Source organism: Ixodes scapularis, unplaced genomic scaffold, assembly GCF_016920785.2.
Source record: "Ixodes scapularis isolate PalLabHiFi unplaced genomic scaffold, ASM1692078v2 PGA_scaffold0__279_contigs__length_252992795, whole genome shotgun sequence".
NCBI classification, from domain to species: Eukaryota; Metazoa; Arthropoda; class Arachnida; order Ixodida; family Ixodidae; genus Ixodes; species Ixodes scapularis.
In genome coordinates this window covers 249334886-249352575 of record NW_024609835.1, presented here as the reverse complement: position 1 = coordinate 249352575, position 17690 = coordinate 249334886, and the positions used below count along the sequence as shown (strand labels likewise).

Here is a 17690-nt window from a genome sequence, read left to right as displayed (position 1 = left end):
ATCCTCCACGAATACGGTGACGCTCTCATCCTGAACTGAATCGGGTCCTTGGCCCTCTCTCGTCCATGTCGGCCGACGTACATGTGCTTCAGCTCCATTTTGCAAACTTCCACACAACGTCAAGAAGGATTCGTGGTTCTCAAATCAGTGCCTGGCAGGAGACCCAATTCGGCACCCTGGTAGCGGCGACTGGCTCGGATTGCAGGTTCTTCGAAGCTTATTTGCAGGGTTCACACTTGTGGGACTCGCTCGTCTTTTGCGGTTTTTCTGCCAAGTTCGGGATTGCACTTGGTTCACGGGGGTGTAAGAGTGAAAGGCATAGGCTAAGGTACCCAGAACCTCCACCAGAACACACAATGACAGCCAACCATGGCCTGGAACTTTCCAGAATACTAAAGATTGACAAAAGGACTGGACCAAGCATCCGTGACAATATAGCAAAACTGACTGAAGAGATCCTCCCGATTTGAAAACGCACAAAAGACAAGGACAGAGTAAGAAAAGACGTACGACGGACAAGCATTCACTCACAACTGATATGTCCACTGAAATTTCAGAAAACACAAAAAAAGCATCCCACCCTCTAGATCGCTCATGCGCACTTCACCTCCTCGTTGTCAAAACTACACATCTTAAGAACAGTAAAATCACAATGTTGACGTGCTGACACCTGTCGTCATCTTTAGAAACGCCAACTCAGCCTCAGTCAGTGCAAAGGAAGGGTAGCTTATGCATCACCTTTCCCCGAGAAACCATCTGAAAGGCCTCCAAGATCCCCCTCACCCTCTGTTGTCTATATGTGCCCAAAATATTTGTTTCACCAAACACTGGAGAGCAGCTGCACTTATTAAAGTGGACCGCCAGGTGGCCTGACGAAGCCACTCGAAGAGACGCACAGTGCTCCCTAAGCCTTTCCTTAATGCAGTGCCACAGGATAGAGAAATGCAATACACCACGTCCACCCGACATCGCACGAAGCGGTTCACATGCCTCTTTCCAGAGGAAAATTCACCTTTCTTTTTCCCCTCCCCCTACTCTCGATTCTCTTCCACAATTGAAGTAATTTGATGGGAGCCTTAAAGGGGCCCTGCAATCATATTAAAGCGTCTACCTTTTTTGCGGTTTCCACGTCTCTTGGGATTTGGGCAAGCCAGCGGGCACGGAGAGATTAACTATATATCAGTGCGTTATATTTTAACCGGACGACGCGGAAACCTCCTCCACCGACGAGGGCGACCTGCGGTACCGAAGGCGTGCAAAATGTGACGTCTTTGGTCCTTGGCCTACTACTGGTCAGAGCCGCTAAAAGCTTCTTTTTAGTCGAAATACAAAATATAAGTGGCGCGAACCGTTTCAATTACTTATAAAAGTAGCTTTTGTTCACTATTTTAGAACAGAAAAGAAACAAATGCAGTTTATAAAGTACGGAAACAAGAAATGACCCGTCGACATACCCGCCACCAAGCGGTGGAAAAGGCGGCGCATACTAGAAAGTAGTAGTGGGATCAGGCACCGACACGGAAAAATCCTGGATGTACGCAGCAGCGCTGCGGTCGTATGGGCAGGAGGATCTGACCGGCTCCGAGCCTTCCGAAGGCCTTCGGCGAGATGCTTGTCCTGCGGTTTGGCCATTTCGCAGCATGGCAGCGCGAAGTGGCTCCCACTCTGAACTGATCTTTACCCCATGTTTGCTGTCGTTTGCGGCCAATGAAGTGTCTTGCCGAATTAGTGTTTAATCACGCAGCAAATGCAATGAGAGCCGCTCTGGCTGCCCGCTGCATACAGCCTGTCCAGAACATGCTTTAGTGGCGCCCTCTCGCGCCGTCGACACGGAGTGCGGTAGCCGTGAGCGCTCGCCGGTGAGCTCACTACCCCTCCTCTAGTTCACGGCCGCTCAAGCAACCAAGGACGTCATGAGGGAGGTTATTTTCTGCTTGTTTTTGTGATTTTGATTTGACTATAACTTTTAAAATAAAGCGAATTTCAAGAAAATAAAAGTTACACTAAGTTACTACGTTCAGTGCACTCAGGTTTGGTACAAATTAAAAATTAGTAAAAACATGCTTGCAGGGCCCCTTTAAATGCCACCTGTACATCATACCGCCTCGCAACATTCTTAACATTGTGCGAAACACCGCGTAGCTAAAAGGTTACTCTGCCCTCGTCTTCTGTGCGTTTTCAAATCAGGGTAAATAACTATCAACTAGAATAATTTTCCACCCTTCTGACTGAAGAGAGTTTGTCCTGACCACTAACCCAGGGATCCTGGGTTCAATCCCCAACCTTGCCCGATGTGAATGAGCATTGTACCGGCGTGCGATCGCATATCACTACTGCATGGTGCACATTAAAGACCCCAAGCTAGCGGTTTGTACTGCACTGGCTAAATTACTCATCTAGAGCTGAGAGACAAGTTCAGGCAGACTAAGTTCAGGCTATATAAACATACACACACCACTTTACTTTTTTTTATCCTGAGCAGTAAAGAAGCTGCACTGCTTTAGTGGCATCCGAATAAGTCCTCTCCTTCGGTGTTTTGACAACTGTCGTGGACAAACTAAACTGAAAAGGATGTGGGACCACTTTTCTGGTAATGAGCTGCTGCAGACTGTTGCCGCGAAGCAGCGTGAACGGGTGGGCCGGGTAGGTTAACACGAGCTATGAAACGTCCATACAGCGTGCAATTCGCAAAATGAATGTCGACGAAACTAGCGACAGACCAGCGGACTCAGTACCAACTGCGACACCTGTGCTTTGTGAAAGTGCACATCTACGCCAGAACAATTTAGGAAGCAGCACAGCATCATCTAGTACAGCACGGGAACTATCAGCTGCAAGGCAGGTCTTTGGTGCGTCGCACAACCAAAGTGAGCCTTCGGTCATTTGAATGAAGCGGCGCTAGGACTGCACACTGGCAAGTACAACTTGCATAATTTCCATAGCCGAACTGTGTATCCAAAGACATCATACACGTCAACGAGAGCACAAAAATGTTTTATTCAAATTTATCCTAGCGATATCCAAATCAATCTGAAGTCTGAGCAACGCAGGGCCGATTGCCAGCAAAAGGTGCAACAATCCTCCGTATATACACGTTATACCTGCGTGAGACCACGCTGAACTCTCAAAGTCGCTTTCGACCAGCTTCACATCAAGGCTCCCGCATCTCCGCTCACGAACAACGCATCCGACAAGGTCCGACCCAGCTGGAGCCAGCCACTGCCTGGGCAAGCACCTGAGTGCTGCCATCTTGCCAGTGACACCACGCTCTAAGCTCCTCTACCTCGTTGGTCATGACACACAATTAAAATGCTACCTAAAATCACTTGCTTCAGCACGTCAGGTGCACTTAAAACTTGAAAGCTAGTTCCTTTCGACGCAAACTGACGGGAATGACAAACTTGATGCGAGCCGAACGCCCGGTTGCCTCCAGCCAAAGGGCTCGCAAATTCTTACCTGTGTAGGTTTTTCCTTCGGCTTTATGCCAAGTCCTTTGTGGTCTTATGCGTTTGTGTGAAGAGTGTTCTCACTTTACTACTCTTTTCTTTTGGTTTGTGGGGGCAGTAAAACCCTGAATAAACACAAACTTCTGTGGAATAAAATTCAGCTGTGTTTGAGACTCTGTGTTCTCCTTCGTCTTTTCCCTAGTCTCGAGGGTTTGTCTTAAATTATATTTAAAAAAATAAGTATCATCTCAGCATTTAACCACGGTTGCAATCACGACGGTGGCACAATTCTGAGCAGTGGGGCAGGAACCAACATCGTTATCAGCATTAACACGCACAAACAAACAAATCAAGCCAGATCAAGCAACATAGTTGACGTGGGACGCTAGGCTCAGGCCACTCCCGCTCCGAAAGCAAGCACCCGCAGTGCGCTTCCGAAGGCGCATAAATACTCGCGACAGGTGTTTGCTGCAATCTAAGTCGGTTGAGAACTTCGTCTAAACACCTCGGCGGACGCAGAATGACTCGCACTCATAAAAATAGAACAGCTCAACAAGCTACGCTCGTTGAGTACACTGCGAACACCGGCAGCCATGTTTGTTATCGTTTAAAAACAAAACAGATAAGGCAATCTCAGGATATTTTTTTTTTAAATAATAGTGACTATTAGATTATTCGTTTCTCAAACATACCAATGCTGTCGATAAAAATACTATTATGGCACGGAGAGACAATTTTATGAGGAACACGTCAATCATCTCAACCAATGAGAGCCAAGAAAAGGTGGTTAGCTAACTAAGCACCAGGCGGGGCCTAAAGCAGGCCTTCTCCCAACTAACGTGTACCTAACAATTGATTTTAGAAATATGTATATTTTGTGGAAATATTTATACGTAATATGTGCCATATAAAGCCCTTTAAAATTTTTTTTTTTTTTTTTTTTTTTTTTATTGAAGTATTTTTTTGAGGATTTACTCTAAAACGGATCTGAGAATAAATAGGCCAGCGAGAACTGGCTGCCTTCCAGTGACATTTGTGCTGCTGAAGCAGCCACAGGTGTAATGGACTGAAATAGACTTCCAAAAGCTGCTGTTGATGGATGCCTGGTGAACATGTAACCACTAGTTCCACGGGAAACAAAGTAGCCGAGGGGGAGAGAGCAATCCTTAGTAGCGCATCCTTCTGGCAGACCGGAGCGTGTAAGGAAAGCTGACACCTCTGCAATGCTTCCCGATTCCATTAGAGCAGTTAGAAGGGCCAAAAGGAACACCAACCTGCAAAGTAGTACTCCTTCCGCTTTTTGAACTTGGAGATGAGCAAGAACGCAAAGATGTACAGCACCAGGAAGAACAGGAAATGGATCTGAAAGAAACGAGGCAAAGTTCAGGTTCCAAAGGCTTTGCAAGCATCAAGCTTTTTCCGACAAGGAGTCTGGCCATTTCTGTGCTGCTCGTTTTCCTTTCGCACTCTCACACTTCGAGTAGGCACAATCATGCAAGTCGTGCATAATGACGTATATTGTACCGCGGAGGGGTACCTGAAAGGGGCCATGCAACAACATTGGATTGCAAGGTTTCTCACTTCACACACTAGCACTAGTGGGACTTAAGTATGCTGACCAGACAATGCTATTCATTAAGAAGCTTCATTATCATGGCATAATTTCAAAGACTCTCCTTTTGAAGAAACTTGGTGACTTAATCGTGGGGATCGCGTAGTTGACATGGTCACGGGGAATTTTAATTTGTTTAGACGGTGCAAAGTTTGTCAGTCCCAGTGGGCGTCTGGTGTCTCCCATGTAATGAGAAATTTACCTGTGCAGTCCCACTGTTAGCCTTTAACAATCGTCCCGGGGATGATGACGAAATTAAGCCGGATTGCCTGAATACTCGGCTTGGGATGATTCAATGCTTTGACGAGCACACCCTGGAGCTCAGCAGCTTTGCCAAGGCTATGAAGAACATTGGTGGTATGAGCACTAAACCACGTGGCCCCTTGTTCTGTCCAATCTCAAATCCACACTTTTCCAGATGGAGGGTTTTTCAGTATGAATAAGCGTGGCAAGAGCATGAATATTCCTTCGGTAAGGACGCTAAATTCTGCTAGTTCCATTGAGACAACTGCAGCAATATCTATAAAAGTTCTGCTTAAACCCCAAGTGCGTCTGTTTCTTTATTATCTGGCCCCTATCTCCCCTTCTCCGATGGAGGACAAAATGACACTTGTAAACATATGGCAAATACACATGGCTTCTCTTTCCTTCCCAAGCTCTCTGGAAAAGAACAATTATGGCTTACACCATCAGCAGACGTATTTACATTCCCGTTTTTCCCTCATCAGACTGTCACCTCGCAAGGCAAAGCCCATCTCTGTCTAGGTATAGGCCTACCCCACGGACACAACGTTCCTGTTTGGAGTCCTACAGGATCGTTACTGGACCATGCCTGCGCCATGCCCGAGGAGCTTTTCTTTGTCTGCACTGATTCACTGTTCGAGCGAGTCACTTTTCACCAATGACAATGTGGGACTCGACGGTCTCGCCCTCGCTGACGCTGCGCATGATCCTCTACGGGTCATACTGCATGAAGGCGGTTCAGTGAATGTAGATGTCTTCCTGTGTGTCGAGGCAATTGACGAAGCTATTTCCTTTCTTGACGTTGAACCAGCTGACAGTACCAGACATCTGCTCCGTGAAAGCAGGCTTCTTCTTGGGCGTTTTTTGAGCCCATTTCGTCCATGAAAAACGGCACAAACGGGACAAGTCCAAGCTTTGCAATGGCCTCACATCCAAGAAACAGTTTATCAAAGCTGCTCAGAACACAGAAGTCATCATGTACTGTCCATCGACCATGTAGAATAGACCGTTCCCGAAATTCAGTGCCTTTTGGTGGTTAAAATGGCAGTTTAACTTTTGCCATACTAATGGCGGCAATGATCATGTAGTCTGCCGTATTTTATCGGGCGTCGTCACTTTCGCAAGTCAAAAGCAAACGAGTGTGCGCTTCACTGTACATTTGTTTTTCTACCTCTTTCAGTGCCGATAGCAACAAAGATGCAACTAGTCAGAATGAAGCACAAAGTTCTACAAATGCTACTAACAGATTGACTGGGTCCGAGCTAGAAATAAACACTTAAGCGGATCTTGCGTTCAATTCCTGCTTCGCATCACGCTAACGTCACGAATGTATAGGCCTCGAATTATCTGCTATGCAGCATCTTTAGCTTCTTCCTTCATCAGTAAACAGAATTAATTACAAAAGTGCAAAGGACAAGGACAGGACAAAGAATGAAAAGGACAAGCGCTTACTAACAACTGATCGTTTAATGCATAAGAGAAAGAAAAAAATGAGAGGAGATTTAATAAATTAAAATGCCAATTGTATTCCCACGTAAAATGATTAAAAATTATTTGAGAAAAATTAGGACTGATAGAAAAATAAAAATTTTAATCATTTTACGTGGGAATACAATTGGCATTTTAATTTATTAAATCTCCTCTCATTTTCGTCTTTCTCTTATCACGCATTAAACAATCAGTTGTTAGTAAGCGCTTGTCCTGTTCATTCTTTGTCCTGTCCTTGTCCTTTGCGTTTTTGTAATTAAGATGTTTAACCAACTAGCCCAACAGTTAATTTTAATTCAGTAAACAGAAGGCCGCCATTAGTATGGCACATATGCCATTTTCCAGATGATGATACTGATCAAGGTGACCAGACTGAATTTCGTAAAGGGTCTATTGTTGCTCGAAATTTGCCGACCATCTGCAACATCCGTTTCCCGGGTCCGAAAAGTTTGGCTGCAGCAGACTGGAGGCTTTGAAGCTCTATGCCATGTGGTATGGCAGTGACATCAGCGCGCGTGTCAATCTTAAACTTGACGACGTTTTCATTGACTTCGAGTAGCACTCTCCAAGAAAGCAGATGACTGAACAGTTCCAAGCATCCATTCTTCTTGGTTTATCTCTAAGTTCATGTCCTGCATGGACTTACCCCTGCATAGCTTTGCCCAGTGTCCTTTTCTTCCACAGTTTAGGCACTTGAAACTGACTGCAGAACATTCGGATTTCGTGTGGGCCAACTAGCCACATGTTCCGCAGGTTGGCGTTTCCGCATCATTTCCTGACTCTTGAAAGTAAATATATTTGGCCGAAATCTGCCTTGTCAGGTGTAGATTAAAGTCCAAAAAATGTAGGTCCAACCAAATCTCGAAAGGAAACCCAATGTTTCGAAACCTGTAGCTTCGAGTGCTTTCAGTCACCCCTGAAGAAGAATTAAAAATTAAAACAGCGCCAGGACACGCACAAGAACAAGAAGGTAGACGAACAAGGCACTTAATTTTTAATCATGAAATACCAACTAGCTCAAACTTCCACGTTAGTCAACTGAAGAAGAAACCGAGCTGGTTTCGAAACGTCAAGTTTGCTTTCAAGATGTGGTTGTTGCTACATTTTTTTTTAGTTTATGTCTCGACTCTGAACTGCGCGGAGCATCCCATTTCTCGTCTTTCACTGAGGATGTCGACGACCATGTCCTGTTTTTCTGTCTGCTTTTTCCCTCGGATGACTGCTTGTTGCTTGTGCACAGCTTCTAGCATTAGGCTGGGGTCTCTCTGCAAGCTTTCAGGCAGTACGACCAGGAAACTATTTAGAACCAGCTGGTTCTTCAGAACGCTGCATCAATAATGTTTTACCAAGTGATGTATTAGAAAAAATTCCACCGACTCTCAGGTCTCTTGCTTTCTTTGATAGCTCGCTCGTAGATGATCTTTCCTTTTCCAATCAAGTGACTGTGAAACAAGTCCGACACCTTCTGGAAGTTTTGTTTGTCGGCATCCAAAAGGGATGAGGTCTGTAGGACATCATCTCTGAGGAAATATACGAGAGCATCTACCTCTTGCCTTCATGAGCGCTGACGAGCTTGGAGACCCTTGGATACTGGATGAATCTGTTGTACCACTTTAGCCAGTCGCCTGGATTGTGGAAATGGAACGACGCCCGGCAGAGGACTCTCGTCAACTGCGTGGCATGTCCGTGGTGGAACTGTTCTACCCAGACCTTCCTGACATCATCTATGAAGAATGAGACAAAGTTCCATTGGGCTGTAGACCCCAAGCGCACGTGTTCACCCTCCTTTATTATCTGGCTACTGCCACGACGATGACCTAGATTCAACTCCCGAAACAGCAAGACCTTTCTGGTGGCTGTGGTGTGTTTAAGTGTTGTACACAAGCGCGGAGTGCATAAAGACATCAAATGCCTCTCCGTGAGCCCAGAACTTCTACACCGAACCTTTCCACGCCGAACCCTTCTCGAGCAGGACCATGTCTGTGTCACTGTCATGCCTTCGGTTAGTAAAGCTAGTGACGCTTTGCGCAAAGCCTATCCCGGTGTTTTGTCTTGATCTGCACATTACAACAGCGTGTGATTCTTTATCACAGTAGCAAACATTGATTTCTCTCTTGGACAACGGTGGCACGGTGCAATGTTAGAGTTTCGCGGGACTGTAGGGAGGCGAACAGGTTCGGGCCGTCCTTGCTGACGTCTGCTCGTCATCTCCCTCGTGCGGATGCGCTTGGGAGACGGACAAAATGCAGACATGTCGTCACACAATCAATCCGTCTGCAAATTAGTCCGTTGTGTGAATCGGCCTTGAGCGACGAGTGAGTACACAAGGGTTGGCGGCACAGTACAGATTTCTCAACAGTCACGATGAGTGCAAGCACTGCATATAAACATGGTGACTGGGAATAACTGATCTCTTACCAGCGATTACAGATTTCCTTCAAGAACACCCGCCTGTTCTTTGACGTGCGCGGTCTTTCCATGGTTTAGCAGGCCTAATAAACCGAGTGAGCCAGATCCGACCAAGTTTATCGAGCGATATTGATAAAGCAGTCCGTCTCTTCACACTGTGCATACTTCATATTATTTGCCGCGAAACGCTCGATATTCCTGGTGCAGATGATAAAAGGTCTGGCGAAATTCTCGTGAGTCAGTACGTCAGAGTTTTCGAGTGCCAAACTCGACGTATGGACTAACCGATCTATGGTAACTGTTGCGCACTAAAAGAATGCAGCGTGCAATTGCACTGCAGTCTTTTCTTTCCCCGAGTTTTCTACCAAGATAATCTTGCGACAGGGGGCACCACTTCTGCCGAAAGAGGCGGATTACTTTTGCCTGTGAACGCCATAGACCTTTCAAGTTATGAACAGCGCACCTGGCGACCAAACTCGTCCACTTTTTGGCCGCGCCCCTATTGTGCGCCGCGTTGCGTCCCTTCGCAGGCCCTGTTGGTGCCTGTGGACAGAGAGACGCTGCGCTAGTTTACGCCCGAGGATCGTGCATCGTTAGGAAGTCGTTTCACGTCCATTAAATGGTCGCGTCTCGCGGACGCCACAGCGCCCCCGAAACAGGCCCATTGCGTGGAGAGAAAAACGGTTCCGTAGGGCGTCAAGAATTAATTCTCTGAAGTACTTTTTAGGTGGCACACGGGCCGGTCGGTGCTCGATGGTGGGGTCGAGATAAGCGGGCGTCGCAGAAGGGAGCAAAAGCTGCGAATGTCGCGAAAAGGCAAAACGTCCGGAGCGCTCGTACAGCCTCCTGGATCTGCAGGACTACGCACCAGAACTTCTCGGACTGCATTGTGGAAGACACGTTCCCTCGCGTCCGGATCATCCTCCATGCTCTACGCGGGCTTCACAGCGGACCACTGGTCACGGCTGGCTCTGTTTGGCGCCCCGAGGCTGTACATACCGGCACGAGTTTGTCTGAACTTCAACTGCTAAACAAGCGACAAATGCTATCTTGACGACCGTGACAATGAGCACACTGACAACATTTAGCTATCATTGGAGAGTAATCAAAGTCGGTAAACAAATCAAGATGGCTTGTCTTGGGCAAGCCAAGCCAAACTTCAAGCCAACCTTAGCTACCGCGGCTACCGCCCGGGATCTTTGAGCGACTTCCGGCAAACCGTCTCTGCTTCCGGATGAATGAATGGATGGATAAATGGATCTGGCTAAACCCTGTGAATCGGGCGGTGGCTTGCGCCACCTAGCCAACATTATAAATTTAATTATATGTTTTGAATTCCAAGATTAAATCTCACCCCTGCCTCGATTTTAGCCACCAGTCTGATAACCTCCGCTTGGTTATTTCTACCCGTGTAAAGTCTATTTTTCCTTCACTGTCTTTAAAACCCAATGCTTTGATTAAATCCGCCCGGTCACTGTTAACTGTTGGGTGAAGCCCTTTACAGAAAAGTATTAAGTGTTCAGCCGTTTCCTCCTGCTCCCCACACACACTACATAAAGTGTCCGTCTCTCTCAAGGCCCGTTCACACTCTTGCGACCGAGTACGACTGAGAGAGACGAGATCTCTTACAACTTCTTAAATGTCTCTAGAATGAGGGAACACACCGAACACACTGACATTGTGGCGCCATCTATGCGGTGACCCTAGAACTGCATTTCACAAAAGCGAAGGTTTTGCGGGATTTCTGAGGTCAAATGTGGGTAATACCCATAGAAAGGCTCGTTTATAACATTGACAAAAGCTTTTCGAGCCAAAAAAGAAAGGATATTGCGCGAGAAATAAAAAACAAAATATGCCGGACCGCCGAGTTTACACTGCTTCCCAATAGATGGCGCCAGTGTGTTCTCTGGTTTATTTATTTATTTATTTATTTATTTGGAAATACTGTCGGCCCTCACTTGAGGGTCATTACAGGGAGAATTTTATAACAATACAATTACATACACAAAAAAGCCGCGGAATTTACAAGGAAAAAGCCAGCAGACACAACTCTTTTTGGAAGAAACAAGAAAAAATATGACATTCTACATAGTATTAAAACAACAACAACAACAACAGTTTTCACCCTTCAAATGTCCTGTTTATGCTCCTATTGGCTTAACAACTGTGCGATAGACTGCTCAAAGGAAGACACCGTTTCAATATTTACAATCTCGCTGGGCAATTGATTCCAGGCTTCGATTGTTCTAACAAAGAATGACTGTTTAAACGTATCAATTCTACTTTTGAAAGTTTGGCACGTTTTTGTATGGTTTAATCTACTGGATCGTTTTGAACTTGAGGGAAGAACGTATTTACTTGAACTTAAGTTCAATTTGTCGTTAATTATTAGAAAGAGCAATTTCAAGCGTGCGATTTCTCGTCTTATGTGCAAGGGCTCTAGATTGCTAAGAAGTTTTAAGGAACCCAGGTTTAAGAGGTCGCAAGCAGTCGCAAGAGTGTGAACGGGCCTTCAGTCGTACTCGGTCGCAAGAGTGTGAACGGGCCTTTCAGGCCCGTTCACACTCTTGCGACTGCTAGCGACCTCTTAAAGGGGTAGTGAAACGAAATTTTAGCGCCGATCTTGTTGCATAAATATGGGCTAGGGACAGGCACCACCTCGGAAATATAAATATTGCGCTGTAAAACACAGGAGAACTAATTTTAAACATAATTAAACGATTTCAAATTCTTATCTGGTGGATGGGGGGAAGTTCTCGTGACATCACTTGTGCCAAAATAGCAGCGCCGTTCTGCGGCAATACGGCGTGCCGGCAGAATTCGCCTAGGCCTGAACGCGTTTGCAAAGCCTTGGCGGAGGAAGCCAAAGCGTAGTTGGCCACAGTGAGCTCGTTCTCGTTGCGGCTCTTTGCACGAAACGGCCCGAGCATGCTAATGGCACGGCCGGTATTAGTTGCTGCGAGTCGCGAGCTGCAAGCCGACGTTAAAAAGGATATGTTTGAACTACGAGGGTGTCAGCAAGAGCCACGCAAATGCCAAATACCTGTTCACAGTCGGAGCGGACGCGCGCGTTTGATCGAAGTGCTGGATTCGCTCTTAGACCGCGTTTCGGTAAGCGCTTCTGGACCGATCTTTTACGATTGCAACTCGATACTGACATGACACTCGGCAAAGAAAGGTTAGACCGACATCGCGTAGCTCCCACGAACTGCTATAGCTCGACACTGACGTAGCGTCGAGTCAGAATAAAAATGGCATACTAATAACAGAGTGTACATACCGAGTTGCCAAGGTAATCCGTATGGCGTTTATTTGAGTTCTATATCACACAAAACAAGGAGATAGAATCAATGAGAGTCCCTTTTCGACGACAGCGTTCGTCACCGCTGTCTCGGAAAACAAGGAGATCGAGATGACAAGGGGGAAATATTGACCTCTGAAATTTAGTTCAGGGATCAAACTACTCATCCGGTAAGGGTCCACAAGGGTCGCGCGGGCATATTCCATTGAGCAGGCCAGCCGTTCATGGACAGACGGTCTTGGCCAAGGACCGCCGGAGCAACGGTGCGCAGAGTCGATGTTGCTGCTAGGCCTACTATATTCTGCCGAGCTCGCTCGGTCGGCAGAATCGTGGCTGTTGTAGCTCTTCTCGTGTTTGTGGATCCTTTGTTCTTGATTGTCGTGGTCTGTTTTAAGTACTCCTTCCTTTTTTCTTGCTGGTTGAAGTCGGGACGCACGAGAAGAGCACGAAGAAAAATAAATGTCCGTTGGTGGCCGATACCAAGTAACTGAGCGACGCTGTCGGCCTTGTTGATTTGATCGTAAAAAGTGCGTAAGACAGCTTCGGAGCTGTCGTAGGATTCTGTCGTAACCTGCGCAAAGGTTACGACAATTTCGTTTCGAGAGCACGGGTTTTCTCTCAAATTTGTCGTACGCACTTTTTTCGTCGTGAATTCGCTTTGAGAATCCGGCCTCAGAGCTGGTTTTGTCAGTGCTGCCGTGGTTGCCGACTTGCCGTGGTGCAGCGTGCGTGCAGCCCTTGCGCATCTCAAACGGCGACGTTGTCACAGGTGGATGGATGGATGGATGAATACGGCTGAGCCCTTTGGATCGGGCGGTAGCTTACGCCACCTAGCCATTTTGTTTTACCATTTTAGCTTAGAATATTTAAATGTGAAATCTATATTCACTCCGCAGTGCAAAGAAAGTGAGGCTATGAAACCCCCTTGCCATCAGTGATTAAGAAAATACCTAGTTTTCTCTCGATTTCTGCCACCATTCACTTAATCTTTGCTTGGTAATCTCTACAGTCTTGAAATCCACTCTCCCTTCGCTGTCTCTAAAACCCAATGACTTTATTAAATCTATGTTGTCTTCGGTAGGCATAGGGTGAAGCCCTTTACAGTAGAGTATCAAGTGCTCAGCCGTCTCGTCCTCCTCTCCACAAGCAGTGCACACTGTATCAATTTCCTGGTACTTCACTCTGTATGTTCTGGTTCGCAGAACACCCGTTCTTGCCTCAAACAGCAATGAGCTTCCCCTAGAATTGTCATAAATGCTTTCTTTGGCAATAACTCTTTTGTTTAATCTATAGCTTTCCAGAGCAGTCTTTGTCTGCATTCCCTCTAGCCACCGATCTCTTTCTGTGGCCTTAACTTTCTTCTTAACTGAGACTTGCTCTTCCGTATCTTCGCTATAGCCCAAAAACCTTCCTCTTAATTTCCTAGTGCGCTGTCTCCACTTTGTGTCTACACTCCTCATGTATAAATAGCTGAAAACCTTTCGTGCCCATTGCTCCCCATCCATTAGCCTCAACCTATCCTCAAATTCTACCTTGCTCACCGCTTCCCTGCTCTCAAATGATGCCCATCCCATGTCTCCCTGTACTCCCTGGTTTGGCGTTTTGCAATGCGCCCCCAAAGCCAGTCTACCTACTCCGCGCTGTTTTATTTCTAGTTTCGCATGCACTTCGGATTTCATGCATAGCACTGCGTTTCCAAAAGTCAAGCCAGGCACCATGACCCCTTTCCAAATCTCTCTCACCACCTCATACCTGTTGTAATTCCAAAGTGCTCTATTTTTCATTACAGCTGCATTTCTGTTGCCCTTACCTATTATATACTTTTCATGGTCTCTGAGATATTCTGCACCATCACATATCCATACTCCTAGATACTTGTATTTACTAGCTCTCTCAACTGTAATATTCTGTATCTTCAGCCTCTCAACTTCATCCTCGTTAAAAATCATGACTGCCGATTTTTCGCTACTGAATTCTAAACCTAATTCCTCTCCTTCCCTACCACAGATGCTCATTAATTCCTGCAACTCTGTCCTGTTGTTAGCCATTAGTACAATATCGTCCGCATACATCAATCCCGGTAAGGATTGCTGAATTGTTTGGCCTAGCTTACTGTAAGAAAGGTTGAACCCAAGCCCACTCTTCTCTAGTCTATCCTCCAATCCTCTCAGATACAACATAAACAGCAAAGGCGATAACGGGCACCCCTGCCTAAGGCCTCGTCTTATCTCTATTTTCCCTGTCGCCTTTCCTTCCCATGTTATAATCACCTTGTTATCTTTGTAAATGTTCCTTAATAGTGCTGTTAGTCCTTCATCTAGGTTTAAGTTCTCCATTATGTCCCACAGGTTTCTTTGGTTCACATTGTCATAGGCACCCTTGATATCCAGAAATGCCAGCCAGAGCTGTCTGTTTTCTTTTTGCGCTATTTCTATACACTGTGTTAGAGAAAATAAGTTGTCCTCCAACCTTCTTTGTTTTCGAAACCCGTTCTGTAACTCGCCCAGTATGCCCTCGCAATCTACCCATTCCTCCAGTCTGTTCTTTATAATCTGCATTACCAACCTGTAAATAACCGGTGTCACGGTTATAGGACGATAATTCCTAATATCAGACTTATCTCCCTTTCCCTTATATATCATACTCATCCTACTAAGCCTCCATTCATCTGGAATATTTCCTTTCGTTATCATGGTACTCACTACCTCCCTTAGTTTTGCCTTAGATTTAGGACCCAAATTCTTCACCAGCTTGATAGGGATACCATCTGTGCCTGTCGACGTGCCACTAGGGACTCTTCGTTCCGCCTTTTCCCATTCTCTTTGTCCAAAATCCGCGATGTCACAAACTGGACTGCTACTTCCTTCGGTTCTCCTATCTTCCACATGTACCCGTTCCCGAAATTTCTCCTCCATCACTGCTCCTATATATTGTATCGCATCATCTCCCTCTAATTGATCTCCCTGATGCGAGAGTATAAACCTCTGTCTAGCTTGCGTTGTTTCACCGAGTGAGTTCAAGTGCTCCCAAAACTTCTTGGCAGCATTTCTATCTTTCTTACTTACATTACTCATCCATTCCTCACCCTTTCTCTGAATTTTCGCATTGATCAAACTGGATGCCTCTCGGCGACATGTTACAAAATTGTCCCATTTTCTTTTTACTTCTGTTTCGGACTCCCCACTACGCTTGGAATACCTGTGTTCTCTAGAGGCTTCCTGACGTTTTTGTATCGCTTGCTTCACTTCTTTGTCCCACCAACTTTTTGGTCTATGTCCTTGCTTCCCCTTTCGTTTACTCTTAACTTTGTCTAGTTCTAGAGAAAAAAGTCTAGTTAGGCTCTCATAGGTCCAATCTGTATGCCGTTGCCCTGAAACTGCTGCCTCTATTCTTTCAACAACTATTTCCAACTCTTTGTCGCTGCAGAAAGTTTGCTTTGAATTATGTTGCCTAGTTTCAGCATTTACTTCTCTGGCAAAATTCAGCTTAATACGTTTGTGATCACTACCAAGACCTTTGGAACCTTCTTCATCTATTTTCATTACTTGTAACTTACCATATATTTTGTGTGACATGAGTACGTAATCTATAGTTGAATGCAGATTGCCAGTTTCCCAAGTTATGTGCCCGTCACACTTCTGACTGGTATTACATAAAACTAAGTCATGTTTTTCCACCAGTTCTAGTAATATGCTTCCAGTTGAGTCCGTATACCCATCCAGACCCTCAATATGGGCATTCATGTCTCCCATAATAATTATTTCGGAGCCTTCCCCTAGTTCACTAATGTCTCTTGATATGCAATCAATCATTTTTCTGTTTTCCTCTTTAGCACCTGTCCCTGTCCATAAGTAAACCACTCCAAGGACTGTTGATTCCCCAGCGACTTTTCCTTTCAGCCACAAATGTTCGGCGCACTCCTTTCTGATCCTTTGAAAGTTCATATTCTTCTTAATGAATGCTCCAATTCCACCTCCCTTCCTCGTTCCCTCCATTCTGTTGCATTCTTCCCACACATAGTCAGGGTTGCAAGGTGGCTGCTCCATGTCTCTGAGATGTGTTTCCACAAACCCATACACCATTAAATCCTCCTTTCTTAGTTGCTCCTCTACCTCTTCCCATTTTAACCTATTTCTACCACCCTGCATGTTAATATATCCAATGTCTGATTGTGCTGATTTTTTATACCTGTTCTTACGTTTTCTCCTCTTTTTAACCCTGGGTGCCTCTCCTGACTTTGTTGGGTTTTCAGTTACTTCAGTGCCCCCAGGGCCCTCGGTCCCCCCAAAAAAGCAGTCACCGTGCGGCCCATCCTATCCCCCACCCTGTAACCCGTGGCCTCACTGTAGTGAATGCCATCTGCAAAAGGGCGGGAGCCAGCCTCGTACACTTCTCTGTTTACTTCCATTACGTCGTACCGAAGCTGTCGACTCATACCCTTAATTACTCCGTTGGCTTCGACAACCCTCCTCTCCGTTAACCCGGACTGCCCCCGAACTTCTGGAATGGTGCACACAACCACATGCACATTCTCAGACACGTCCCTCAGCTTACGTATTCCCACGTTTAGCTGCTTTCCGAGGTTCTGGCTCCTACCCTTCAGCACATCATTAAGCCCCGCATGAACTATTACTAGGTTCCTTCCCTCCCGGTTATCCCACACCCCCTCACGTGCTGCGGTCATAGCATCCACCATACACTTCCCTGGCTGGACCTCTACGGTTACCCTCTGGTCTCCCTTCACCCTGTTATGTACACCCCTCCTAACCCGTGCTACGTTAGAGCTCCCCACTACCAGTACCCTAGATCCCCCTGGTGCCTGCGCGCCTTTGTCCTGCGACTTATCTCCTGTCACCTGACTGCCCGACGCCTGCTGCTCGAAGGCGCCATTGAGCTGGGGTTCAATCAGCTCTCCAGCGTCGTCGAGCCCGCCTGCCAACAGGCCGGACTCCCGACCACCAGGGACCCCAGCCTGCAGACTGGTGGTTCGTCCCGCTAGAACTGACACTTCCTCCTTTCTTCCCTCGCTACTCTCACTCGCTCGAATTACCCCTTCCAGGCGCTCTACCCTACTGTCACACTCCCTCTTACGCTCCTCTAAACCCGCCTTCCATACTTCCCCCAGCTCTTCCGCCTGCTTCTCGAGGCCGACCCGCTGCTCCCTCTCATGATTAAGCTGCCTAGTCAGCTC

At 46.4% G+C, this 17690-nt stretch overlaps 1 protein-coding gene across 2 annotated transcripts in view; it reads right to left on the bottom strand.

The window, feature by feature from the left end:
* LOC8039909 (protein LMBR1L) overlaps positions 1-10406 on the bottom strand; it is a 116085-nt gene extending 105679 nt beyond the window's left edge. Inside the window, exons 1-2 of one of the 2 annotated variants that reach the window (XM_029980379.4) lie at positions 10067-10406; positions 4721-4808 (exon numbers count right to left, since the gene is read on the bottom strand). In XM_029980379.4, coding sequence (XP_029836239.2) covers positions 4721-4808; positions 10067-10126 — 148 coding nt within the window. In that variant the 5' untranslated portion in view covers positions 10127-10406. The remainder of the gene's footprint in view (positions 1-4720; positions 4809-10066) is intronic. The other variant, XM_029980380.4, reaches the window with a different exon arrangement.
* Positions 10407-17690: the final 7284 nt, after the last annotated feature.